We start from the raw sequence: 26,995 nt of genomic DNA on the forward strand, positions 1-26,995 counted from the left end.
ACCAAGAAATGGGCACAACTGCAGGCCCTTGGCTCCCACTTTCCCACCCCCTGGTGGACCATACCTATCTCACTGTAGGTAAGCTGGTTTTGTAGGCGACAGTTCCGGGTGCCCAGGAGGGGGTGGATTCAGCCTGTGCTCGGCCAGGGGGGCTGCCCAGTACAAGATTGCAGGTGGGAAAAAGGAGCAATAAGAAATTTCTCCCTTGCCTTGCCTCTGGCCGTGTTTGTCCATTTCGCCAGATCTTGGAAGCAGGTCCACTGTGTTCCCAGCTTCCTCTGAATGACCCCAGCCCTTGACCCTGTCCCTCCCACCCTGGAGCAGGTTGGTTCCTGCCACTGGGACGTTTCTAAGTGGCCTCCCTGCCCTCTGCCCTCTCAGCTCGCGCATCATCTGTGCATTGAAGTCTCTGAAATGAACGTGCTCTGTTTTACAGATGGACAGTGACTTCCTTTGCCGACCTGCTGCACTGTGTGGAATGATTTTATTGTTTAGCTCAGGGTCTAAAGAGTGTTGATCAGGCAGTGTAAATCATTCATAACCCCGGTCTGTGTGTAACCAGACTGCAGTTGTATCAGAGAGCGGGGCCATGGAGAACAGGACACCATGGTATAGTCTGGCTGGGGGAGGGGGGAGGTGGCAGGCGGAAGCCTGGTGGTCTGTGTTTTACTAGGGTGTCATGGGAGCAGAGAGTAGGGAGCCCTCAGCTGGGTTCAGAGTGGGAAAGACTTTACAAAAGAAGAGCCCAAGGGTATTCTAGGCAGAAGCGGCCGTGTGGACGGGGCATAGCTGGACTGAGCAGCATGAGGCTGTGGAAGCAAGACCCGGGCAGAACTGGATGGATAAGAGGGAACTCGGGCTGTGCCACAGGACACTAGAGAGCCACCAAGGATTTGACTTTGTCAGTCAGTGGGAGCTGTGAAGAAGGACAGTAAGCAAGGGAATCAGGCGCACAGAGTTACCTTGACAAAGGTCCCTCTTGAAGGGGGGGTGGGGGTGGAGGAGGGGCCAGAAGATTGAGAGTTGAGGTGGAGAAACCTGCCAGGTAGTCGGTGCAGAAGTTCAGGATGATGGTGGCGTGGGAGGATGATGGTTGACAGAGACCTGCAATAAGCCAGAGCAAGAAGGGAGAGGGACATCCAGATATGGTCGCAACATAGTGTGTGTAGAACAGCAGCATGCGCTGCTGGTTTGGGGGATGTGGTGTGTGTTGTCATAAAATGATGACCCGCCAACGTAAGAACTCAGAAAATGCGTGTTTAGTCAGTTGAATGCATCTTAAAAGGAAGATGGATTCTCAGGTCGGAGTCCCAGTCAGTGCCACCTCAGGGGTCTCTGCACACCCTGGAGAGAAAGACGAGGTCATCTGTCCCGTAAAGACTGACAGCCTTCGAATCCCACCGGCAGTTTTGCTCTGTCTTACAGGGTCACCGAGAGTCGGAAATGGCTCGAAGGCAGTGAGTTTGAGATTTGAGTTTGCTTTGAAAGAAGTCCCTGAGTGGGCAATCGCGGAAGCATTCAACTACGATGAGTTCACCTAAACGCACTCACAAGACAGGCCTGGCAGTCCGCGTCTGCCCGTGCCAGCCACGGTCATGGAGTCAGTCCCGATGCACAGGGACCTCACCAGAAGACAGAGTAGGACAGTTGCGTCGGGTGTCTAAGGCCGTGACCTTTACAGCATCTGTCCCCTGCTGCGGCGCTGGTGGGTGCAAGCCCCCACCTTTAGGTTGCCACTAAGCACTGCGCCAGCAGGGCTCATTTCCTGAAAGAGCAGTCTTTGCCAACTCCGTGGCGTGATTCGCTTCTGCCCACTTGGGGCCACTAGGAGTTGGAGCCAACTCCATGGCAACTAACAGCAACACCTCCTGGATATAACTGCAGTTTCAAGCCACTATGGTTACCGCACAAACTCACTCCATTCTGTATAAAATCATCTGCTTCTCTCCCCCACCCCCAGTGTTCTCCTGGCCATGATCTAGTCGTCCACTCCTTGCTGAGACTGTGCGCTGTGTGCCCTTCAGCCCCTACTTCTACCAGTCACGGCCTCCGTCTGGTTAAGTTAAGTTCCAGAATTAGCTCCTTCACTTGTCTGAGAATGGTTTTATGGGTGCTTAGATATAAGAGTTTCTAAACTCTACCAATAAAACATCCTGTGCTGCTTGAGACAACCTGTAGGTCCCTACGTCACCATATGCTTCTCATGCCAGTGACAAGAACCTGGTGGAGACCCTTTTGGGGCTCAACATCTGAAGACAACCCCCCCGAGTTAGAAACTAAGAACATGCCCGGCTACCAAGATACAGCATCTGGGTTCTTAAATGCTTGAAGATACTAAACAAGTGGCCATCTAGCTGAGAAGCAACAAAGTCCACATGGAAGAAACACACCAGCCTGTGTGATCATGAGGTGTTGATGGGACCAGGTATCAGGCATCAAAGACCCAGAACAAAAAATCATATCAATGTGAATGAGGGGGAGTGTGCAGTGGAGACCAAAGCCCATCTGTAGACAATTGGACATCCCCTCACAGAATGGTCAGAAGGAAGAGAGGAGCCAGTCAGGGTACAGAATAGCACCATGAAACATACAGGTTCTTTAATCTCCTCTGGTTCTTTAATTCTCCCCCCCCCCATGTCATGATCCCAATTTTACCTTACAAATCTGGCTAGACCAGAGCATGTACATGGGTACAGATCAGAGCTGGAAACACAGGGAATCCAGAACAGATAAGCCCCTCAGGACCAAGAATGAGAATAGAGATACCAGGAGGATAAGGGGAAGATGGGGGTAAGAAAAAGAGAACCGATCACAATGTAACCCCCTCCCAGGGGGACAGACAGCAGAAAGTAGGTGAAGGGAGACAGCATTCAGTATAAGACATGGAAAATAATAATAATAATCTATAAATTATCAAAGTTCCTTGAGAAGGGGGAGCAGTGAACTGATACCTAGGGCTCAAGGAGAAGGAAAATGTTTGGAAAATGATGATGATAACAAATGTACAAAAGGGCTTGACACATGTATGTATGCATAGATTGTGATAAGAGCTATATGAGGCCCCAATAAGATGATTAAAAACACATTTGGGAACAGGATCTCCTTTAAATTGTCAGCAGTAGGATTTGGCTTGCGTTGCTGCTCTGGCGTTATGGCCGGGTGCTGCCTCGACGGCGAAAGTCGCATGCTTTCTTCTTTGACCAGGTTAGAGCGTAGTGCCTCGGAGCCTGCGAGTCTGGCTTCCTGGCTCTGTCACTTATCTGCCTGGCCTGGGCTAAAGTAGTGACTCTCCGCCTGCCTTCCTCAAATGAGGATAGTCACAGGGCTGCTGAGAGGATAGACTGTGCATATGTAGATATGTATATGTGCATGTATGTGATATGGAGAGTGCACCTCCTGGCCCAACGTAAGCCTGCAGCAAACACTCCCTGTTCACCAGCACTGAAGCCAAATGGTGGGCTAATGTTTACACTACAGGGTCAGCAGTTTGAAATCACCCGCAGCTCCACGGGAGAGAGACTGGGCTTTCTACTCCTTCAACAGTTGCCGTCTCGGAAGCCCGCCATGGTTGCTCGGAGTCATCCGGACTCAGTGGCAGTGAGTTTGGTGGGGGTTGGGCTCAGTGACCGGCCTGTTTGAGACGGAGAAAGCTGTGCTATGTGAGCACCAAGGAGCCTTGCTCTCCTTCCAGACACACACTTGGGATGGCTAACCCCAAGGCCCTTTGTTTTTCTGTTGTTTTCTTTTTAAATTCTTTTATTGGGAGCTCGTACAACTCTTATCACAATCCATCCATCCATCCATTGTGTCATCCATTTGTACATTTGTGGCCATCATCATTCTCAAAACATTTTCTTTCTACTTGAGCCCTTGGTATCAACCCCTCATTTTCCCCTCCCTCCCCACCAGCCCCCTCATGAGCCCTTGATAATTTATAGATTATTATTATTTTGTCATGTTTTACACTGTCTGACATCTCCCTTCACCCACTTTTCTGTTGTCCGTCCCCCAGGGGAGGGGGTTTTACGTAGATCCTTGTGATCGGTTCCCGCTTTCTCCCCCCCACTTACCCTTACCCTCCTAGTATTGTTACTCATTCTTGGTCCTGAGAAGTTTATCTGTCCTGAATTCTCCCCAAGGCTCTTTGTAATCATTTTATGTTAATTGCAAAGAAAATTCTGGAGCATGCCTTTTTCCAAGACAAGGCAGTCTTTTGAGTATGCATGTTTGAATTTTCAAGTGACCTCTTTAATCGCGTCAGCCCTCCCCCATAGTTACTTCAGGGCACTTCCAGAACAAGTGCGGAGACCAGCTGGTGGCAAGTGTCACCTTAGAGGAGCCTCAGGCATCATCGTCTCTGAAGCCTTGACCTGATAGCTGTCACCTGGCTCCTCCCTGGAGCCCAGCACACATTAATGGAGTGCGGCTGTTGTTTGATTTGGTTTGCTTCGTTTACCCCCCTCCCCTCCCCCCGCAGGTTCTCTGCAGGGCTTCAGAACCTAGGAGTGGCCAGTCCCTTTCCTCATGGAACTTAGTCTATGTCAGTGGTTCTCAACCTTCCTGATGCCGCGACCCTTTACTACAGTTCTTCATGTTGTGGTGACCCCAACCATAAAATTATTTTCATTGCTACTTCATAACTGTCATTTTGCTACTGTTATGAATCAGGCGACCCCTGTGAAAGGGTCATTCGACCTCCAAAGGGCTTGCGGCCCACAGGTTGCGAACCGCCGGTCTAGGGGAATACAGGCGGCAGGTTCGGTCCCTGTGCTGTACACACAAGTGGATACTGGTACATGTAGATGGTCAGAAGAGGTACAAGAAGAGGTGACAAGGCTTCGTGAAAGGGGTGACATCTCAGTGAGCTGTTGACGGGAATAAACAGGTTATGCATTGAACTGCTAGTTGAATGGTTGGGAGTTCAAACTCACCAGCCGCTTTATGAAGTGAGATGAAGCTGCCTGCTCCTGTAAAGATTTCCAACCTCAGAAACCCTGCCCAGTTGACTCGATGTCAGTGGGGTTTGGTTTGGTAAGACCAGCAGCATGGTCTGTACAAGAGGATAGCACCCAGGGGAGGTTGGAGTCGTCATAGGAGATGAAGGAAAGGCGGCAGAAGCCGGAGCCAGATCATGAGGCACTCCGTCTTCATCTTGTGGACAGTGAGGGGTCAGAAAGAACTGGTGAGAAGCATTCTAGCAGGCGTATGGACATAAACCAGAGTGTTAGTTTTCGTTATCAAGACTAACACCTGGCTGTGCTTCCAGAGCACCAACTTGAGGCAAATCCGACCCTAGAGAATTTAAAGTGGACGCTGTCCCTAACGTCCCTCCTGGCCAATGTCTGTCCCTGTGGGCTTGTTTCTAGGTGTTGAGCTCCGAGAGGGCCAACTCTGTGCCTTCTTCACTGTGTGAAGCCCCACGTGAGGTCTCTGGCATTCAAGGGGCTCGGCCATTATTGACACTAAGAAGAATTGGGGAATGAAGGCAGCCGAGTTGAATTTCCCAGTGCTGCGTCCTACCCTCAGAGCGCGCTGACCTGGACCTCCATCTGTCACAAGCAGCTTGACTAAGATCATCATAAATTCTTTTTTCTTGGCATTCTTATAACCGGCACTCTATTTACTAGCCCCTCCGTGCAACTGTGGTGCAGTGATGATTGATGCTTATAATGCTGACCCTGAAGTACCTCGAGCCTTCTAAATCATCAAACAAAGATTAAAGCATATTCAATGCCGCTCTAATGGTTGTGTGTTTTACTGCATTCAAATCCTCTGGAAATTGATGGCTGACCAAAGGTCTGTGTACACATGTGCACACAGGCTCCATGGAAGGCTGAGGCCAGCCACAATTTCACACCCTGCCCAGGGTCAGGCACAAGGATTTTGGCAACATTGCATGCTTAAAAATACACGCATGGAGTTTTGTCACACTGAGGGGGAAGCATATTGGCCCCATGGGGCAGCTTTTCAGCAGTGAGAAAGAGTCAGCTAGAAAGACTGGGCGATAAAACAAGTCATGGCGCCCCCTACAGGGAGTCGGGCAGTTCACAAATGGCCCACCTTGGAGCCCTGCTCTGGGGAGAACAGGGTCTGGGCAGGGGCCCAGGCCGCAGTCTTGTGCACCATGGTATGCGGTTGGCAGGACTACACTTGTATTTCAGTAACCACCATTCAGTAAAGTGCCAAACGCATCCCACATGTCAGTGGCTCTCAACCTTCCTAATGCTGCGATCCTTTAATGCAGTTCCTCATGTTGTGGTGACCCCACAAATCATAAAATTATTTTGGTGGCTACTGCATAACTGTAATTTTGCTACTGTTATGAATCGGGTGACCCCACAGGTTGAGAACCGCTGCCACACACCTTTCTGTGGAAGCCATTCTTACTGCCACACTGACTCTGCTATTAGGCCTAAGGAAGGACCCAGAACAAAAGATGTGAGTTGGCTTCGTTGTGTAACCCAGGTTCCCCAAGAAGGAGTCTGCTGTCCTCCCTGGAAGGGCGACTTGGGGGTTGTGCCCTGCAGTCAGCAGAGCTGCCGCGCACATCTCATCGTATACGTGTTTGTAAAGGTAGACCTGCCTCAGGGAACCCCACTCGCCATCCGCCATCCTCGCCTGGAGAACCACACTAGCTGACTCTGAATTTGGGGAGTCACTTAGTTTTCCCTGTCTCTGAAAATAGCAGATGCTTAGAAATACCTCTTTCCAGGGCACTGTGGGGTGCAATAATGTAGTTGATGTGGAACTGCTTAACTGGAAAGCCCTTTATAAAGACTGTAGTTAGTCCCCAACTCCTGACGACCACACAGATGACATGATGGAATGACATGCCACCTGCCCTACCCATCCCCATGATACATTGTGGATTGAACCACTCTGATCCCAAGAGTTGTTATGTGTTGATTTGTGGAAGTAGATCACCAGGCCTTTCTTCCTAGTCTGTCAGCACCCAAGACTCCACTGACAAGATAGGCAGTGGCTGCCTTACGTGCATTGCTCAGCAAAGGAGCCAAGGTCTCCCACTTGGAAGGTGAGAGAGTTCTACCAGTGAACCACCAGTGCAAGTTAGATCTTAAAGTCTGTTTCACAGATGAGGAAATTGAGGCTTCCTAGCCCTCCAGGAAATGGCAGTTAACCAGCTGCTGAATTAGAGTCTTCTTCCATCAAGGTGAAGCGCCTCCTGTCAGCCTCTTGGGTCCTGCCTGGACGTAACCCTTCACACCTCAATGAGGCGTGGCCAGCTGCTTCCTGGGCCTCCTCTGCATGTACACTGAGTGGCCCTTGTTCTACCTGAGGAGGCGGCAGGATAGTGCATTTTATGGATAACCATCCCACCAGGCTTTGCTGGAAACCTTCTGTGAACTTCCACACCAAATGTCGGTGGGAGGATACCCTGACAAGGCAGCTCATCAAGGGGCCTGTGGGACTGCTGCCGAACTCGTGTTCTCCTCTTAAAACAAAGTTTTCCTGATTCCCAGGCAAGCAGAGCTGACTTGTGAATTTGAGCTGCGCACGCAGGGAAGCAGGGCCACATTGACTATTCACTGAGGATGTCGGCGTGGGGGGTGGGAGCGCATTTGCTCAGGCTTCAGGTCCAGGAGGAGCCTTGTGCCGTGTCCCTCTAGGTTCTCAACAGGAGATGTGTGGAAGCCGCCGTGATGACAGGCCTGGCCCTGAACTGCCGCATAAACAAGAAGTCCTTGTTTGACAGGAAGCACTACTTCTATGCCGACCTCCCGGTAAGTCTGGGGAGCACTAGGCCTGCCCTAAGTTCTCTTGCCGCCAGACCTGCCCTGGAGGGTTTGAGAGGTGGGAGGGGTCTGTGCCGCCCTGGCTGAGCCTGCTTTCAGCCAGCAGTGCTTCTGTCCATCTCAGCAGGCACTCCACGGAGCCCTGATGAAGGCAGGTGCCCCCTGATGTTTACTAGATTGGATGCAATTGTCCTGATTGCTGATGCCTTGCTTAGCCTCATGCTTCTGGTGGCTGCCTCATAATTGAACGGGGAGTCCAAGAAGCCAGTGTTCCTGGGCTCAGCCCAGGCGTGGTGTGCGGTGCTTACTGCCTGTTAGGACCGAAGCCCTTGCAGTGACCAGTAGCATGAATGCATGCCGCAGCTCTGCAGGCGTGGGGGGAGCCTCGCCAAGTTGATGCTCCCCGGGATGGAAACGGCTCCTTGGGAGGCATTCCTGTCATCTCCCAAGGATCCAGTAAGTGGATAGCATGAAGAAGAGCCACGAACCAGAAACCCCAATGTCAGCACTGATTTAGCAGTTAAACCCAACACTCACCTGGTTGGGTTTTTGTTTTTCTTTTTCTTCCCTTAAAATGAAAACTTTTTTCTGTCTTTTTCATAAGTGAAGCTAGTGACCTAGACCCAAGGTTTCATGCTGTTGAATTGGAATAAGACTGACATGCTGATTGATCCCCCAAGATAATGCTTCCCTCCCCTGAGCCTCTGGTAGTACGGTGTGGGGAAAGGTGGCTTCACGTCTTTCTTCCTGAAGGGAAGGTTGAGGTGAGCCGTGGTTGGGATTGGGAGGAACCTGGAATATTAAGTAAAAAACTAAAACTAAGCCCTGAATCCCCCTCTGGCTGTCAGCCCCTCAGCAAATGTTATTGTCTGGTAGCATGGAGAGCAGGAAACGGCATCTCTCTACCTTTGAAGAGCGATAACCAGTTTGGCCGGGTGGGGGACATAGCAAGACGTGGCTGGCGCCTACTGCCTGGATTACCTCTGACTGTCCATGCTGCTCCACGTTCAGGTTATCTTGTGTCACAGAGGAGAAACTTAGCCCACAAAAGTATTTGTGTGTTAGTGCGACTGGTGGTTTCACTCTTCAAAGGAAATGTCTTCTTCCTGTGCCGAGGGGAGTTTGCTTCCTCACAGCAGCGGTTCCCAACGATGTGATTCCCCTGTCTATTGCCATCGCCCTCTACTGGAAACGTGTAGGAAACATGAATTCTCAGACCCCACCCCTAAGAAAACCTCACAGTCCATTCTGACTCATGATGACCCCATAGGACTGCATAGAACCTGACCCTTGGGAGTTTCGGAGACTATAACTCTTTAAGAGAGTAGAAAGCCTAGTGGTTTTGAACTGCTGACCTTGAGATTAGCAGCCCAGTGTGGAACCCAGACATGGGTACCTCAGACTCCACCCCAGACTTGCTGAATCAGAAATACTCCTTGGGGTGGGGTCCAGCATTCTGCTTTGACAAGCCTGCCAGGCGATTGTGATATGGCTAGAGTTTGAAAACCACTGGGCTAGTGATAAAAGCATGTGATCCCCAGCCCGACACTGATGCTCTCTGCCAGGGTCAGGCCCTTCCCCGCTCGTGCCTGATGCCCACTCCGGGGCTGTCATGAAGAGTGATGGGCAGCCAGGAAGGAGAGCAGTCTCTGGGACCGGCAAGTGCTCTAGATGCCTGGCGGTTATTCTCCATTCTTCCACAGCTCTCTGTATTGACCTTCCTGTCTCTTTCCTGTGTTGATGCCTGTGCGCCCGTGAGCCTCCGTCAGCCTTCTTCCTCAGGCTTAGGAGGAGATGGAGGACTCTTTGCGGCCCCCGTCGCTGTGTTTTCCCGCAGCTGAAGCGAGTGTTGCCGCATGCACGGGCTGGAGGAGCCTGGGAGGTCAGGGCAGAGGCGGCTGCGTGATTGCTTTAGCCTGGGGAGCAGACACAGAACCAGCTTCCCCGTGCGGTGCTAGCCCGTGCTGCCCGCCCGAGTCCAGTCGGGGAAGAAGGCAGACTGCTTCGCAAAGCACTTGCTAATCAGGAGGCTGTCAGGCGCCTGGTAATCAGATGCGGAGCGCAGGCTAATGAGCTAAATGGAAACAGTACATTCTTTTCTTAGGGGCTCCTGACAGTGAGAAAGAAGGTGGTTAGGCCTGAAGGTAGAGCTTGGATACGGCAGATGGGTCCCCTCTGGTGCAGCTGTCATTGGGGGATGGGCGGAGAGTGGGGGTCGTAACAGGAGCCCGTTAAGTGAGAGGCCAATCTAAACGACGGCTGCCGTGCATAAATCCGGGTATCCTCCTAGATTTGCGCGATTTAACAGGAGGAATCACGGGGAGCCCAGCCTTTCTTTCAGGGGACAGCGGGCCTCGAGCCGAGGTGACCCATACTTGTGTGCAGGCAGGCTACCAGATTACGCAGCAGCGGCTTCCGATCGCCGTCAGCGGGCGCCTGGCCTACGGCGTGTGCGTGGGGACCCCGCGGCGCATGGCCGTGCGCACGGTGCGCGTCAAGCAGATCCAGCTGGAGCAGGACAGCGGCAAGAGCCTGCACGACGACGTGCGCGCGCAGACCCTCGTGGACCTGAACCGGGCCGGTAGGCGGGGCCGGGGGAGAAGGGTCGAGCTGCCCCTGTGGGGTTCTGAGACGAGCCGGTCACTCTTGATGGGAGTAGACAGCCCCATCTTTCTTCCGGAGCAGCTGATGGTTTGCAACTGCTAACCTTGTAGTTGGCAGTCCGACTTGTTACCGCTGCAACCCCTGGGCTCCCAGTTGATGAGAAAAAACAGGGCTTAACCCAGTGGTTCTCACTCTTCCTCACGCCACGACCCTTGCCTACAGTTCCTCATGTGGTGGTGACCCCCAACCATAACTTTGTTTTCGTTGCTACCTCATAATGTAATTTTGCAACTGTTATGAATCGTAAATACCTGATATGCAGCATATATTTTCATGGTTACAAATTGAACATAATAAACATAATTAAAGCATAGTGATTACTCACAAAACAATATGTAATTGTATATTGTGAAATACTTATGTGTTTTCTGATGGTCTTAGTGGACCCCTGTGAAAGAGTTGTTAGGCCCCCACAGGTCGAGAACCACTGGCTTAAACCATGCTTGCCATTGGGTTTAAAGGTCATGCCAGTCATGACCCTTAAAAATAAAGTTACTCAGTCACAGACCCGCCAGTTTGAGGTCTTAAGCAGACATTAAGAGAAACCCAAAGTTAGAAGTCAGAGAGTGGGAGGAAAGAGAGACAGTTTGGAAGCTAGGGTCATTCTGATAGCCCCACGTCACAGGGTTCCCCTGATAGGTCAGTTGCTCGGATGGAGGGATGGGCCTGACTCTGTCTCCCTTTGGCAGGAGTTGGACTTCTGGAGGTGGTCATGGAGCCGGACATGACCTGTGGAGAGGAGGCAGCCATGGCTGTCAGGGAGCTGCAGCTGATCCTTCAAGCCCTGGGGACGAGCCAGGCAAATATGGCAGGTAGCAGCCACAAAGCACCACCCCCTTTCTTCCTGGCTTCCCTTCCGGGAGAGCTTTATTCGCTACATCAGCTACACTGGGGTTGGTTCTTTACAGCCTTGACTCAGGCTTTTGCATTCCTTTTTTTTCTGTTGGTCTTGTTAAACATGTCTTTGGATTCTTTGCTGAGCTGCGAACCAGCACAATGCAAAGGACCACCCTGGTCCGGCACTCAGCCCCAGGGTGTGAGATCGGAGAACACGGAGGAGCACTTTCTCCTGGCTTCTTACCTCGGACTGCTGAGGTCCTGAAATCTTTCTCACAAAGAAGGCACCATGATTCTTCGTTTGTGAGTTCCTCCTAAGTCAGTAGGTTTGGGTGGTTCCGTGGTAGGATTCTCGCTTTCTATGTGGGAAACCCTGGTTCGATTCCCAGCCAAGACACCTCTCACCGCAGAGGTGTGTTTTGTTGCAATGCCGGACAGGTTTCATCAGAGCTTCTAGACTGAGGAGTAAGGAGAAGGGCCTGGCAATCAACTTCTGAAGCTCAGTCCCTGAGACTGCGGATCCCGACCATGCAGTGCAATGTGCAGTGGATCGTGGGGGTTTGCTCCGTTGTGCTGGGGTCTCCGGGAGCTGTGTGATGGGAGCTGACTGGCCAGCAGTTAACAACAAAAGCATTGCTTCCTTGGTTCTCTTTGTCATCCTTCGGTGTAGAATTTCCATCCATGCTCTGGAAACCAGTTTGTACAGGGGGCTTTGAAAAGCCGATGGGAAAAAGAAAGGAAAATGGAATGTTTCTGCAAACATTTTTAATCCCCATGTGTGAGCAGAGTCAATGGCATGACTTCTCAAACTTTTAGGTGAAACTCTATAAAGTTCAGAAGGAGAGTAGGAAATTCCAAAAAACAACAAATGAAAGTAACACTTCGTCCCCTGGGACCAAGCAGACTGCAAGTTGTATTTGTAAATTGGCTATCAAGATGAGGAGTTTTGGTCAAACTCAGGCTTTGTGCCCTTGGCTTTGGGCTGTGGCTGTGGCTGTGTTGTCTCCCTTCAGCCCCTGGAGGCTGGCTCTCCCACGCCTTCTCTCCTATTTTTGGTTTGTGGGGGCAGTTTAAAAACTCCTGCAGCCCACTGAGCGCTCCCTGGTGGGCGGTGCCAGGGCCCCGCGGTGTCCAGTAAGCCCCACGGATGGGATGATTCATCTCTCCGCTGCTTCAGTAGCCTATTTGCTAGCCTCATTCTGTCACATGATGGATTTGCATGTTACAGAGGGACTTCTGAATCCATCATGCCACATTTGTCAGATAGGACCTCTCACAAGCAACACATTGCGGTATCAAAGCCCTGGTTCAAGTTGAACGTGAAGACAACACTTACCTCTTGGCCCCCAGCTCTAAGTTAGAGACAGAAGCCCAGAGCACCACCCAGGCAAGCGGCATAAAGGTTAGCTGCCCGCACATGACCGTCACAGAGACGCGCTCTGTTCCCAGGGAAGAGAGCGCTATTTTCATCACCCATAGAATGGAAGCGAAATACAGGCAGGTTGCACGGTTACCCATTTATGTGCTAAGTGTTGGTTTTCTATTCCTTCTCCACAATAACTGGTTCTACTAACCCTATGCAGGCCACCTGGGTGTTTGCCAAGAGGTAAACCATAACGGCAAAGACCCATCAGTGAGTAGCAGCTGAGCAGGTTCTTAACTCCCATTGGTCATGATACTCTGCTCCTTCCTGGAAGTACAAATGGAGCAGCGTGGCTGTGCTGCTCTGAGATGCGGTGAGGTTGGCCCGAGGTCCGCCGGAGCCCAGTTCCTGGTGCATCCGGGGTTAGCATCTGGTCCGTTGCCATAGCTGCTCCGCTGGCCTTGGAGACGGTGGGCTTATTAGCAAGGAAGATAGACAGACAAACCAACAGGCTTATTGCCATTCAGTCGGTGCTGACTCACAGTGACCCTGTAGCACAGGGTAGAACTGCCTGAGTGTCTGAGAGGGAAGCTCTTTATAGGCGTAGAAAGCCCCATTTTTCTCCTGAGGAGCGCTGGTGGTTTTGAACTATAGATATTGTGGTTAGCAACCCAACTGGAAACCACGACACCACTGATGCTCCTAGCCATGGTGAGTTGGTGTTAATTTTCCACAGCCCACCTATTTGGATGAGTAAGCTTTATGAAATGTGTGTGATACAATTTGTTCACATTATTTTTACTGTCAAGCCTGATTAGTCCAGTTCTGGAGAGCATTCAGCGATCGGAATGAGATAGCGTAGCCAGCCTTCTCCCCAAATCCTCGGGCCCCTGCTGTTAACAGAAAGCATTTTCTGTCTCGATGTTCTGCTGCTGATGCGTGAATGTGCTCTCGAGAAACATAGGTAGTGGTGCCCTGTCCCACACTCGGTGGTAGTGTTTTTTGGTTTGCCGGCTGCACATATCCACTCGAGAGGACAGAAATTGAAGCTGATCGCTTCCCCACGAGGTGTGAGCGCGGGCCCTCCCTCAGTGTCGCCGAATGCACCGAAGCCAGCCTGATTGGTACGGCTTTTGTGCACTTGAGGCCATTTTACTGAATTTGCTTAAAAGGTATTTTGTCTTTGCTGGGTGCAATGCCTTTTGTTAATGTTTGAGACTGTATTGAATTCAGGCTCGTGGACTCTCTTTCAACACTGCAGGCCGCTAAATGCTTCCTCTCAGACAGTGAGGAAACGAGGACTCGACTCTCACTCCTGTTCCAAATCAGAAGTTCCGATTTTGAAAGTTGTTTTTTAACAGCAAGTGAGATCCAATGCAGATCAAACAGAATGTTCTTTCCCACATTTGGAGCCTGGCTTGAGCAGAGCTCAGCCTTCGTAAGATTTCCTCTGGGTTCAGTGGGCGTTCAGGCACCTCCAGCTGTAGAGGAGTTGTTATTTGGACAGGAAGGTGAGGCTGATTGGGAACCTACTGGGAGACAGCTTTCTGTTTACTCATTGCTCAAGAAAATGTCAGGACTTTGTGGTTGTTAGGTGCCAACCCATAGCTACTGTATGCACAACAGAGAGAAGCTGCCCTGTCCTGCCGAGCTCACTGATGCAGCCACAGGGTCAGTCCATCTCCTTGAGCCTCCCCCCCCCCCCCCCACACACTTTACAAACAGGACGCCCTTCTCTAGGAACTGGTCTCTCCTGACGACATGTCCAAAGTGTGTGAGGCAAAGTCTCGTCTTCCTTGCTTCCAGGGAGCACGCTGGCCAAACTCATCCCAAGACAACGCCTCCCAAGTCCTTCGGGCACTTTGTCAATGTTCTTTCCATGGTCTTCTCCAGCAGCACACTTCAAGTGCACGAATTCCTCTTTGGCCTTCCGTATTCAATGTCCAGCTTTGGCGTGCGTGTGAGGCAATGGAAAACACCACTAGCATTCATTTATTCAACAAGGTATTCCTAGACCAGATCCAGCCCTGGGTTCTGAAAAGGACGCTCGTGCCTGCCGCATGGAGTTTACATCCCTGAGGAAAACAAGGCAGACAAGTGCTTACAGCCATGAGTGCTTCAAGGAGAAAAATGGGGCCTGTGATAGACTGTTGCATTTGAGGTGAGGATGTGGCTTTTGAAAGGCCTGTCAGAGGAGGCATGCCTTTGAAGAAGGACCCAAGGCCCCCGCCAGCACAGGGCTAGGGGACAAGCACCCCAGGGGACAGCGGAGTCACAGCCCTAAATTGAGAAATTATGTAGAGTGGCTGAAAGGTAGCAGAGAGCAGTGTGGGGGAATCACAAGGAGTAGAGGCAGGGAGGCAGGGGAGAAAGCTGCAGGGGAGTCTACAGATACAAGCTCCAAGCCCAACTCACTGCCCTCGAGTCGAGGCCAGCTCGTAGCCACCCTCTGTGTACAGCGGAACCAAACGCCGTCCTCACAGTCATTAGGTGGGGCCCACTGTGGCAGCCCCTATGGCAGTCCATCCTGTCGGGGGCCTTCCTCTGCTGCATTGCCCCTCTGCTCCCCAAGCATGATGCCCTTCTCCAGGGACTGCTCTTTTCCGACAGCATGAGACCAAGTGTCGCCATCCTTGCCTCCAAGAAACACTCTGGCTGGACTTTTTCCAAGACAGGAACTAGCTGGCGGTGCTATTTACTCAAATTGGGAAGCTGAAGACTAGGCTAGCTTTGTGTGGGGAGAATCAGCATCTCTGCTCAGAGATTGCAGTGCCAGTGAGCTCTGCGAGTAGACGGGTCAGCAGACAGTGGAGGGGAGCAGGCAGCGCAGAGTGGGAGGCTGGGCTAAGGGCAGAATGGGAGTTCCTAGAACATAAACTCAGGACCAGTGGCCACAAGCCAACTGTGACTCCTCGCGGCCCCGTGCGCGTCGGCATGTAACTGCTTCGTGGGGTTTTCTAAGGCTTGTTTCTGGGAAGTGAGCCCTCAGGGCTTGCTTCTGAGGTGCCCGTGGGTGGGCTTGGACTCCGATCTTTGGCTCAACCACGGAGCAAGCGAACCAATTGCACCAGCAGGCCCTGAAGCCAGTGAGCTGGTGAGGGGGAGCTGGCCCTCACTGAGAGGCTGCAGCGGAGACCAGGGCAGGGGGAGGCGGCCTGCCAAGGCCTGAGCTCCACACGGGGCGAAGAGCAGATAACCCATCTCACAGCGCCTTCTCTTGGCATGGAATTTATTTGCCTATTGTATGTAGCCAGACTGATTTTGCTTCCTGCACACTTTTGCTGTGGGGTCATAGAAAATGAATATCTTTGTCCAGCTCACCAGAACACTCGCTATTTGGCATATCAAACAAACAAACACCACCACCTAAGCATGGAAATGGACCCCAGCATTTGGACTTGTGGCTCTGCTCAGTGTGGGCACTGTAAATGGAAGCGGATAATGGGGAATCGGAGCGTTCCTGTGGATGGTGCAAAGGTGGTTCTTTCTGACCTCCGTCCCTCCATTTGTCTTGGGCTTTTTACTTCAGGAATTCCTAATCCCACCACACACTGCCCGGCTCTTGAGGTCCCGAACCTGAGGCGTCTTTTGACTCAAAGAAGGCCCCCTGCGTGGGGACAGCGCAGCATCTCTAGCTGCAGCACTCAGAAGGACTCGGGTTATGACCGTCCCTGGAGGAAGGGGGGGAGGGAGACAAAGCCCAGGCTTCTGGCTCTAGCCCTTGAGCTGTAAATTCTCAAGGACTCTCTTATAAATCTCCCAGACTCACGGTCAGGGATCCACAGTTCATCGGAGAGCCGTGTGCAGCTATCAGCTAATCATCTCTGGGAGGGCTTCTCCCACCCAGCTGCGACACTCCAGGAAAACAAACAAACAACTGGAGCAACAAGGCAGCGTGAACCTCTGCGGCAGTGTGGGTTTTCTTACTTAGCACAGCTGAAATTAGGCCCCTCCGCTGGCGTAGCCTAAACCTCTCCTACACGCGTACACACACACACACACACACACACACACACACGCCAGCCTGGGTACCCGTACGCCTAAGCGCCAGTACTCCTACACACACACACACACACACACACACACACGCGCGTGCGCACACACACGCCAGCCTGGGTTCCCGTACGCCTGAGCGTGGGCACCGAAGCAGCCAAAGGATGGGCTTCAGGCCAGCTGTGCCATTTCTACAGCCAGGTTGTTAGAGCCAAACAGGAAGTAGACTTTGTATTGCTTCCCTCCACAGACCCTGTCCCCACCAAGAACTTCAAAGAAGATTTCCTCCTTACAGAGATTGTTTTTTCTCTTCCAGAGGGGCAGCTGAGAGTGGACGCCAACATATCTGTGCATCACCCCGGGGAGCCTTTCGGTGTTCGGACTGAAGTGAAGAACCTCAACAGTGCCAAGTTCTTGGCCAAAGCAATAGGTGAATGCCAGCTGCTCACCCAAAAGTGACTCTGTGTACCCACTGCCCATTGCTATGGAACAAACCACCTCCGCCCCCAGGAGGTTAGAAGAATACCCATTTTAGCCTTCCCAGCTTGGGCTGGTGGGTGGTTCTGCTGCTCTTACCCGCACCTGGACTCCCTTGGGTCACCACTGGCAGCTCAGGTGTCTGGGGTCTCGGCGCTGGCTGGAGATCTTCCTCTGTTCACCTGCCGGGCCTGGGGGCTTGGCCTTCTTACTCGTTGGTGTAGGGGAGGACTTCCTCTTGAGGCCTAAGCTTCAGAGCTCACACAGTACCGCTTCCCACAAAGTCCACTCAAAGGAGAGTGGCTTGAAGCTACGTGACCTCCACACTGATTCCAAGGGAGAGCAGACAGACTCCACCTATCCAATGGAGGGCCTGCAAATGGCCACGGCCATGGCTTTCCATTTACCATGTCTCTTCTGAGGAGCCTCAGCTTTCTGCATCGTAGATTGGCCAGAGTGTGACCTGATTGGTCAATAGCCTCCCTGCTTATTGTTGCTCTAATAAACTGCATGTGCTCTTGTAATCAAATATTGATCTTCTTGGATCATATACTTTGGGCAGTTCAGTGATGATGGATATATAATAATTAAAATAAAACAGTTGATCATGATCAACGTCAGGCACAGTTCCATGAAAGTTGACATGTAAATCTCTGAGAGGTCATCTCAGAGGACTCGGCGTATTCTATAAAACCAAAGCTCTCTAGAGAGGACCATCCTTTCAAGCAAGCACAGAACACAAGACCACTGAGTGTGTGGCCACATGCCAAAGAGTTCACTAGAGCCCTGGGCCTTGTCACACAAAGTGCTGAAAATGATGCAGAAAAGATTCAAAACCACTGCCATCAAGTCAGTTCCAACTCAGCAACCCTCAACAGGGCTTCCGGGGCTATAAATAGTTACAGAAGCCGAGCGCTTCACTTTTCCCCTACAGAGTCGTTAGTGGGTTTGAACTGCTGACCTTGTGGTTAGCATCCCAAGGCCTAACCCAGAGTGCCACTCTTTCCCTCTGTAGAACAGATCAGGCTTGTGTAACACCGAGATGTTTCTGGAACGAAAATCATCCATTTTCCTCTGAAGACAGGGAGCGTGATGAGATGGGCCCATGCAATGGCTGGTGGCAGGGAGGGTCCCCATCTGAAGACAAACGAAGGGAGGCGACTCTTGTTTCTCTGGAAGGGAACCTCACCTAACTATATTCTAAAGCCATGCACGGTTTAGGCCAAGGTAAACTATTACAGCTACACTTGGTACAGAGAAACTCAAATGGAAGAGTTTCAATCCACCCCTGGAGCGTGAGTGCTCTGGGACTCGTTCTGAGAGCTCGTCGTTGTAGCCTAAGCACTAACCACGAGGCAGGTTGGGTCTTGGGTAGGTTACTCACCTGGATGATGAAGGACACCCCCAGCACATTCGGCTGGCTTCGGTTGTCCTACGAGCCACGTGGGAGCAACAACCTGGACCTGGTGGGACTGTGGTCTGGCTCAGATTAGAAGAACCAACACTTTACCGTTCTGGGCTTCTCTCCCTCTCTCCAAACCTAACACTCTCCCACTACCTTGTCCTCCCCAGACTGGACCTTTTAGGCAGCACCTCATGCCAGCCTGAGAGAGGCGAGGGTGCTCGGGGTTGAAAGCTGGAGCATAGTTGGCAATTGTGGTTAGGTTTCTATGACCACAGCTTGCCCTGTTTGATGGCAGGGGAGCATGACGTGGAGCTGCGGTTCTCAGTCATTTGTAGTGACAGATGTCTTTGAAAGTTCAGGACCCTCTCCCCCAGATACATGTCTGTCTATGCTCACATTTTATATATAATTTCAGGAGGTCCTTCAGCCCTGGATCCCAGGGTAAGGATTTTTCCGAGGCTACCGGAATCACTAGACCCTCTTGTCCGAGTCATACCAGGGTCCTTGTTGGCCCTTCCCGCCCCCTCATTCAGTAATGATGGTGAGAAGAAGATAAAACACATATGGGGGGAATTATTGTTATAATCCTTGATTTAAAAAAATTAAGGACTTTAATTATTGCTTGACTTGAAGAGAGGTGTAATCAAAATTTCACAAGATGACACTAAATTACTGTGTTTTTCTTAGACTATGAAATTCAGAGGCAAATGAAGGCGCTTGAGAATGGAGGTGAAATCCTGAATGAAACCCGCTCGTTCGACTCCAGGCTGGGGTGAGTTTGGAGAAGAGCCTTCTGCCACAGGCAGCGTGCGGGGCAGGGGAGGCCTGGCCACCCGCCTGGGACCTTGGGGAAGGTGCTCAGCTTGCCTGCACCTCAGTGTCCGCATTCGTCACTCTGTCCGTCGAAACCCACAGCCATCAAGTTACTCCCTGAAGGACAGTAGAACTGCCTCAGAGTTTCCGAGGTGTTAACTGTATGGAAGCAGGCTGCTTTCTCCAGTGTAGCGGCGGGTATGTTGGGGCCTCCACCCGTTGAGTTAACTACCCCTGTGTCACCAGGGGTCCTCGATATGCCTGCCCTATGAAGACCCACCACCATTGTGGGGATTCCTGCTCACAGCAACCCTGTCTGTAAGGGAGCAGGCAGCCTCATCTTTCTCCCTGGCAGCAGCTGCTGGGTTTAAACAGTCAGCCTCTTGGTAGCTTGGGCTTAGATGATGACCCTCCCCTGGCTTCCAGCTGGCCTGCTGCACTGCAAGGGTCTCTCTTAAAGTAGTCTTATCACACCTCGACCGTCTGAAGCTTAGAGGTAAGAGAGATGGAAGAGTTGGTCATAGGGATACCACCCATCCCCACACCAGTAATGGTGACATTCATTTTCAGAGAATTGTATGCTTTCCGCTGAAAGCTGAAACATTGCAGAAATTCATTTTCTTTTACAATTAAACTTTTCTCTATTGCCATTTAAAAAATATTTATTTAAGAATTCCTGCAGAGCTGGCTATTGTGTGTATCCCTTGGTGATCAGTGGGCCCCTCTCCAGATCTTGGCCAGGTGCTGCTGCATGCATCGTGCCCTTACTGGTGTCTTCTTCTGTCACGATTGCAGGTGCACCGTGCCTATGAGGGACAAAGAAGGAAAGCAAGACTACAGGTGCCTGCTCCTCCTTTCGAGAGACCATGACATGTTTCGGGCTGAGGGCAGCTTTCAAACCCTTTAAAAGAGTGATGGAACGATCCTGGATCGTTTATAAGAACCACATTGTGTTGCTAGGACAGAGAATCTAGACTTCCTCGTTTCTGTGTCTCCTGACGTTGGTCGCCCCAGAGCGCCCAGTTTGGCTGTGCCCTGCTGTGGTAACACCATGTGCGGTCACTTCTTTGGCAGAGTCCTTACAAGAGCCCAAGGGGGGCAGCTGTGGGCGGGGCCTGTTCTAGTTCTTAAAGCCCATAGCAAATCCAGTCTTCCCAGATGCACTGAAGTTCCTTGGGAATAAATGGGGAAAATGGGATGTGCATGTTCAAGGCCTTCCCAGCAAACCTTGGGTGATACAATTTCAAAGATAAAGAATTTAGACTGAATATGAGACCCACAAATAAACTGTAAAAAGAAGTTTAAGGTAAGTGGAGCCTTTTGTGTCCCATTTCTCCCCCCACTCCCCTGCCCCATGAGTGCAGCAGATTGCAAAGACTGAAAGAACTCTTTAGCAAGGAACTGTTGTGGTTAGCCCAGCAGTGCAGCTATTTCTGTCATTGAGGAACAAATGTAGCATGGTTCTATGGGAAAAAAGAGGTTCAAAAATCCTCAGTGTGAACCTCACCTCAAGGATGGCTCCTATCCTATGAGTCAAATAGTACTACTCCTAGGGTTTTAGATCATACATTCTGGGTCTATTCCAAACAAAACATGTTTAAACATGTCTCGCATGTCTCTTTGATCAGTGGGTGGCCACAGACAAGTTTGCTCAATGAGATGCTTGTCCTTAGTCTTACTAGGATACCTTCCTCCCCGGAAAAAGAGGATACTTTTTTTTTTTAATTACATGAAGATTAACTAGCTCAAAGAGCTGATCTTTCCATCTGTCTTTTAAGCAAGATTGAAACTAATGAAGATGATTTTGTAGAGCAAATCATAAGCAGAAATGAGTCTTGTATTTACCAATATGATCCAGGGAGCAAGGGCCAATCAAAAGAGTGGCTCCCAAGGGAATCTGCCAGGCCAGTTAAATTCAAAGCAGCTCCGAACGTTATGGTGGCTGTTTCTGGAGGTTCTCAGGGAATCCCCAGATTCCCCTAACATATTTTCGTACGGGACATGGGATAATCACAGGGCTTCTGCAGAAGAATGCTTAAGGAAACTGAAAGCTACTTTGGTGAGAAAAAGACCAGGAAAGTTGGCCTGAGGGATTTTTTTCTGTCATGACCATGCACCTGCTTATTCTTCAAGGGTAACAAGGGCCGTCCTATGAGAATTTTATTGGGAAAACTCACCCTTTGCACCCTAAAGTCCTGATCTGGCCCCAGCAGGTCTCTTTCTGCTTTCCAAGGCAGAAGTACATGTCAGGCGCATGGTTGGGTCCCTCAGGGATGCCCAGACAACTGTTCTGACCCACGAAAGCGTGTAGGATTCTTTGGGGGAAGGTTTCGAGATGGGCACACCCCTTCAGAAGTGTACCGCTCAAGATGAGGTATGTGTCCCGAAACAGTAGCTTCCCCTTTGGTTGTTTTTGTTTGAAAACAGTTTCTGTGTTACGTGGCAACACTTGCTGACCTTCATGGGGTACTTGTCATCCTGTTTCGGCTGCTCTCTGGTTGGTGGGCGTGGAAGTCGGCTTTTAACTTAGCCAGTGGCTTCCACGCACACCCTCCGGTTGATAGAGACTGGGCCTTGGGAAGCCTCCCAAGGCAAGGTTTTCTCTTGTCTCCAGAGTCAGATGGATCCAGAGCATCTCTTCCATTAGAGTGACCGTTCTACATGAGCCTGCTTTTATGGAGCCCTGTGTGCTGGAGTAGCAGAGGGGAGGGAGGGCCCTCTGTGTGTCAGATTGGGGTCATGTGTGCAGCGGGGCAGCTTGCATAGTTTCCTTGGGTACAAGCTCGTCTACTTCTCGAAAACACGAGCTTGGCTATTCTTCCCCAGCTTCCCGTTTACTGCATGCACCAAGGGTGCTATAGAAACGTTGCAAATCCAAAAGATGGGAGAAAGTCATCTTTCCAATAATGAAATTATTCTCACGTTGTTTTCTCAGCCTTTGTATTTGTAAATATATGCTTATCTGCAATTGGGGATCCCTGGGAGGACAAACAGTTATGTACTCAGCTGCTAGTCGAGAGGCCAGTGGTTCTAAACAACCAGAGGCCCCTCAGAAGGCAGGCGTGGCAATTGCATCGACAGGGTTTTCAGCCTTGACAACCCTGTGGAGCAGTACACACACACACAGACACACAGAGTTACGCTGGGGCACAGCCCAGTTGCTAGGGAACGGTGAGAATTATGATTATAAGGCATGAGAAATATTTGTAAGTGAAACAGTCTTCATAAGATGCAGAGCTAAACTCACAAACACCAGCTTTGATGTATTTTGCAGCCAGCACGAGCTCTTCAGTCTCAGGCCCTGTCTCCTCCCTTGTCCCGCCCAGGTTTATGCCGGAACCCAACCTGCCCCCGCTGGTGCTCTATGACAGCGCCTCCGCCTCCCTGCCGGCGGGGGCCGACGCCCAGCAGGTCATTGACATCGACTGCATCCGCCAGAGGCTCCCAGAGCTCCCCAGCGTGACCCGAGACAAGCTCGTGCAACAGTATGGGATGCGGCCGGAACACAGCTTCACCTTGCTGGTGGGTGTGGAGGAGCGGCCTGGGAAACGCAGCCCGGCACCTGGGTTCAGGTTATCCAGTGAGGCCTCTTCCCAACGGCAGGCTGCTCAGGGGGACGATGGATGCGCCCCTGCGCGCCTTATAAGACTGGAAGAGGAGAAGGGAGCCCCATTAGTCAGGCAGGGCCCAGGGCATGGGAGCAGCTCAACGCGTGGGCTTTCCACCTGTCCACCACTTCGAGCCCCGCGAAAGCCACCCAATTGTCAAGAACACATTGATCTCTCCCCCAGCCAGAATGCAGAAGGCCGGACTTGAGAGGATCCGTGCCGGGGCGTCCAGAGGGGTCATGGGAGGATAAACAGCGTGGGGATCTGTGTAGGGAGGATCCGACAGCGTGGGGATCTGCACAGGGAGGATCGACAGCGTGGGGATCTGCGTAGGGACGATCGACAGCGTGGGGATCTGCATAGGGAGGATCCGACAGCGTGGGGATCTGCATAGGGAGGATCCGACAGCGTGGGGATCTGCGTAGGGAGGATCGACAAAGTGGGGATCTGCATAGGGAGGATCGACAGCGTGGGGATCTGCGTAGGGAGGATCGACAGTGTGGGAATCTGCTTGGGGATCCCACAGCGTGGGGATCTGCATAGGGAGGATCGAAAGCATGGGGATCTGCATAGGGAGGATCGACAGCGTGGGGATCTGCGTAGGGAGGATCGACAGTGTGGGGATCTGCGTAGGGAGGATCGACAGCGTGGGGATCTGCTTGGGGATACCACAGCGTGGGGATCTGCTTGGGGATCCCACAGCGTGGGGAGCTGCATAGGGAGGATCAACAGCGTGGGGATCTGCGTAGGGAGGATCGACAGCGTGGGGATCTGCATAGGGAGGATCAACCGTGTGGGGATCTGCTTGGGGATCCCACAGCGTGGGGAGCTGCATAGGGAGGATCGACAGCGTAGGGATCTGCTTGGGGATCCGACAGCGTGGGGATCTGCTTGGGGATCCGACAGTGGGGATCTGCATAGGGAGGATCGACAGCGTGGGGATCTGCGTAGGGAGGATCCAACAGTGGGGAGCAGCGTAGGAATCTCCATCCTCTTCAGAGGAACGTGGGTCTTTGCCGTTTTCTTTGTCATGGCTACGTGGAAGCCAGAGAGCGAGCGTGGCACTTGGTCACGGTGGTCTTCTGCCGCAGCACCTTTCAGTGTGCCTCCTATTTGAGGGGGGTCGCCGAATCTGTGGGAACCAGCGTTTTGCCGCGGACGTGGCAGGTAGTGAGTGTGGGCAGGCCCAGGGGTCAGAGGCTCACCTTGGCGTGGGATCCCAGCTTGGACTCAAGCTAAGACACCCACCGCAGGTGGGTTGCCGCCTGTGTGTCAGGGGAGGTTCGTATGTTGTGGGGGCGCTGCACAGCTTCCAAACCAGACGGACTGTAGGAAAAGGCCCGGTGGTCACCTTTTGAAGGGAAAAAAATTAGCCTGTGAAAATCCTGTGGATCACAACTAACCGTGGGCTGGCTCAGGACCAGCAGCATTTCCCATGTGGGGCACTGGGTCCCGGTGAGTTGGGGCCACCTCAGTGGCAGCCGACAGCAGCAAGTGTACCGAGCATGGGGATGATTCCCATGCGTGCGACACTGTGTACACATTTCAACCACAGCAGCCTCGTCCAGCCTCCCCTGAGGGCGGCCATCAGTGTCTGTTGAACAAATTCTCTCTGTGAGCACCACTTCTCCTGTCCCTAAGGACTAGGCTGCATCAGTCCTTTCTAGCCCTCTTGGTGGAAGGGGACCTTGTGAGCCACTGTGTGTCTCATGTATTACCTGGGTGGGGCCAAAATCCCTGCATGTTCATTTCTTGGGGTGTCTGGTTCAGCCTCCAGAGCTCCCAGCACCTGAGGGAAAGGGCCCGTTGAGTCCCATCTGTCAGACCTGCGGGTCCACAGATTGGGTGGGCCTGAGTCAGCTCTGCAGCAGCCTGTTCAGGTGCCTATGAAGTGAGTTGCCCCTAATGGGTTTTCCCAGAGTTGGAGTCTCACAAGTCATTCGCACCATCTTTAATTCCCAGCCCACCCAACATAATTTCTGAATTGCAGACCTACATTTATATAAGAGGGAGGCGAACAGGAATTGTGGCGGCTCTGCCTCCAAGAAGCCAGGGAGCTGTCTCCATGTGCCTAGAATGCCACAAGCAAATGTGTTAAGGCAGGGTGTGGTGCACAGTGTGCCAGTCCAGGTAGACTGGAGAAACAAACCCATAGATCATGTGTATAAGAGAGAGTTTTGTATAAAAGCTAATTGAACATTAAGAAAGCATCCCAATCCAGTTTAGTCCAAGCCCATAAGCCTGATATTAACCCATATGTCCAATACCAATCTATAAAGTCCTCTTCAGACTCACGAAGTACATGCACTGATGCTGAGTGCAGCACGATCACAGGCCAGTGGGTGGAAAGTGTGGATCCAGTGGCACTGTAAGCATCTCAGTGTTGGCAGGGGTTTCTACGTGGCTTCTTTGACATCAGAGGTCTGGTTGCATCAGGGTAGGTCCATTTGGCTTCTCCAGCCAGGGCACTAACATAGTTCCATGTGTCTTGTCAGCTGCAATGTCTCCCAGGGAGCAGCAGAGAGAGAGCGTGTCCTGTCAGTAGAGCATCGTTTCAGGGAGTGGGCAGACTGATTGATGGTGTCTCCTCCCTCCAAGAAGGAGTACTGGATTTCCTAGAATTCTCAGAAGGCCATCCCCACACAGAGGCTGTGATCCAATTGACAGACTAGACTCCACCCTTTTCACTTGTAATCCTCACAAATCGGCACCAGATTATGTAACGATCACACAACGGGATTCTTGGTTCTTTCTTGACTCAAGAGTGAGACTTCTGGAAAGAATCCCTAACTATGGTCTTTTTGTCTCAACTTTCTCCATAAGAGAAATACAAGAACCTTGTAGAGACTCCCTCAAGAATAAAGCTATGTTCTTTGAAGGCTCTGAAAATATACAATCATCTTTAGAATTCTGGGAGCCCTGGTGGCGTAGTGGGTTACATGTTAGGCTGTTAACTGAAAGGTCAGCAGTTTGAAACCCCCAGATGCCCCTTGAGAGAAAGATTGAGGTTTCTACTCCTGTAAGGATTTACAGTCTTGCAAATCCACAGGGACCATTCTGCTGTGGCCTGTAAGATCACGCTGAGTTGGAGAATCGGCTGAGTCACGGTGAATGTGAAGTTTTTTGAGTTTCGGTCCCCATCCAGTTGTCACCATCGGCCTTGAATCCCTTGCCTGAGCATGCTGAGTTCTGAGAGCAGGGCATCTTAGTCCTCAGGCTTGTGTATCAGCCTTCCCTCCCTGCGGGCTTCTCGGAGCCGCAGGGCTAATCTTCAAGCCCAGCCCACTGACACGGACTTGCTTCTGACTCACTGATCGCACCATAGGGTTTCCGATGCCGTAAGTCTTGTCAGGAACACACGGCCTCATCGTGCTCTGTGGGTTTGCATGGCCACCCTGGCAGCCGTCCAGAGGCTTACCTACTGTGCCACCAGGGCTCCTGAATTAGGCGCCTTAAATGTTGGTTGTGGGGGCACATGGAGTGAGTCTGCTGGGATCCTTTAATGGCCTGTTTAAGGAAACCAGTTGTCGGTTCCCACGACTCCGCTCCAATTCATGGCGCTGCCCTGTACACCAGAACAAACGTCCAGTCCTGGGCCAGCGTCCCCTTCATTTGTGGTGGTCTTCAAGTCCCTCTTCCAGCCAGTGGGTACTCGGAGGGCCTGGCAACCCGGGCTGTTCTCTTCCAGCACTGTGTGCCACAGTACTCTAAAGGTGGTTGAGATGTAGTCAGATTGTGCAGGTTGTGGTCCTTCTAGCCATAATCTCTTATGTGATGTGTTAGCAGTTCTAGAGGGAGCGTGTTGGGCTGCTAATCTTGAGATCAGCAGTTCAAAACTGTAGCTGCTCTGAGAAAGAAGCGGCTTTCTACTCCCACAACGAGTGACGGTCTCAGAAACCCACAGGGGCAGTTCTACTGTTCCTTAGGGTCCGTCGCCATGAGACAGAATTGACTTGATGAAAGTGGGTTATCGTGACTTCCAGCCTCAAGCCTGTGGTTATAATCCCATGTTGGAGGGAGTTCTCTGGTGTGCTAATGGACAGGATCAAGGCGGGCCGTATCCTGAGTCTCCACCTTAGTA

At 51.6% G+C, this 26,995-nt stretch overlaps 1 protein-coding gene across 1 annotated transcript in view; it reads left to right on the top strand.

Moving 5' to 3' along the window:
- GATB (glutamyl-tRNA amidotransferase subunit B) overlaps nt 1-26,995 on the top strand; it is an 85,840-nt gene that overhangs the window by 34,784 nt on the left and 24,061 nt on the right. The window contains exons 3-9 of the mRNA XM_075543703.1: nt 7,629-7,742; nt 10,140-10,335; nt 11,108-11,230; nt 16,928-17,041; nt 19,181-19,265; nt 20,102-20,146; nt 22,633-22,828. Coding sequence (XP_075399818.1) covers nt 7,629-7,742; nt 10,140-10,335; nt 11,108-11,230; nt 16,928-17,041; nt 19,181-19,265; nt 20,102-20,146; nt 22,633-22,828 — 873 coding nt within the window. The remainder of the gene's footprint in view (nt 1-7,628; nt 7,743-10,139; nt 10,336-11,107; nt 11,231-16,927; nt 17,042-19,180; nt 19,266-20,101; nt 20,147-22,632; nt 22,829-26,995) is intronic.

This window comes from Tenrec ecaudatus, chromosome 3, assembly GCF_050624435.1.
Source record: "Tenrec ecaudatus isolate mTenEca1 chromosome 3, mTenEca1.hap1, whole genome shotgun sequence".
Lineage (NCBI taxonomy): Eukaryota > Metazoa > Chordata > Mammalia > Afrosoricida > Tenrecidae > Tenrec > Tenrec ecaudatus.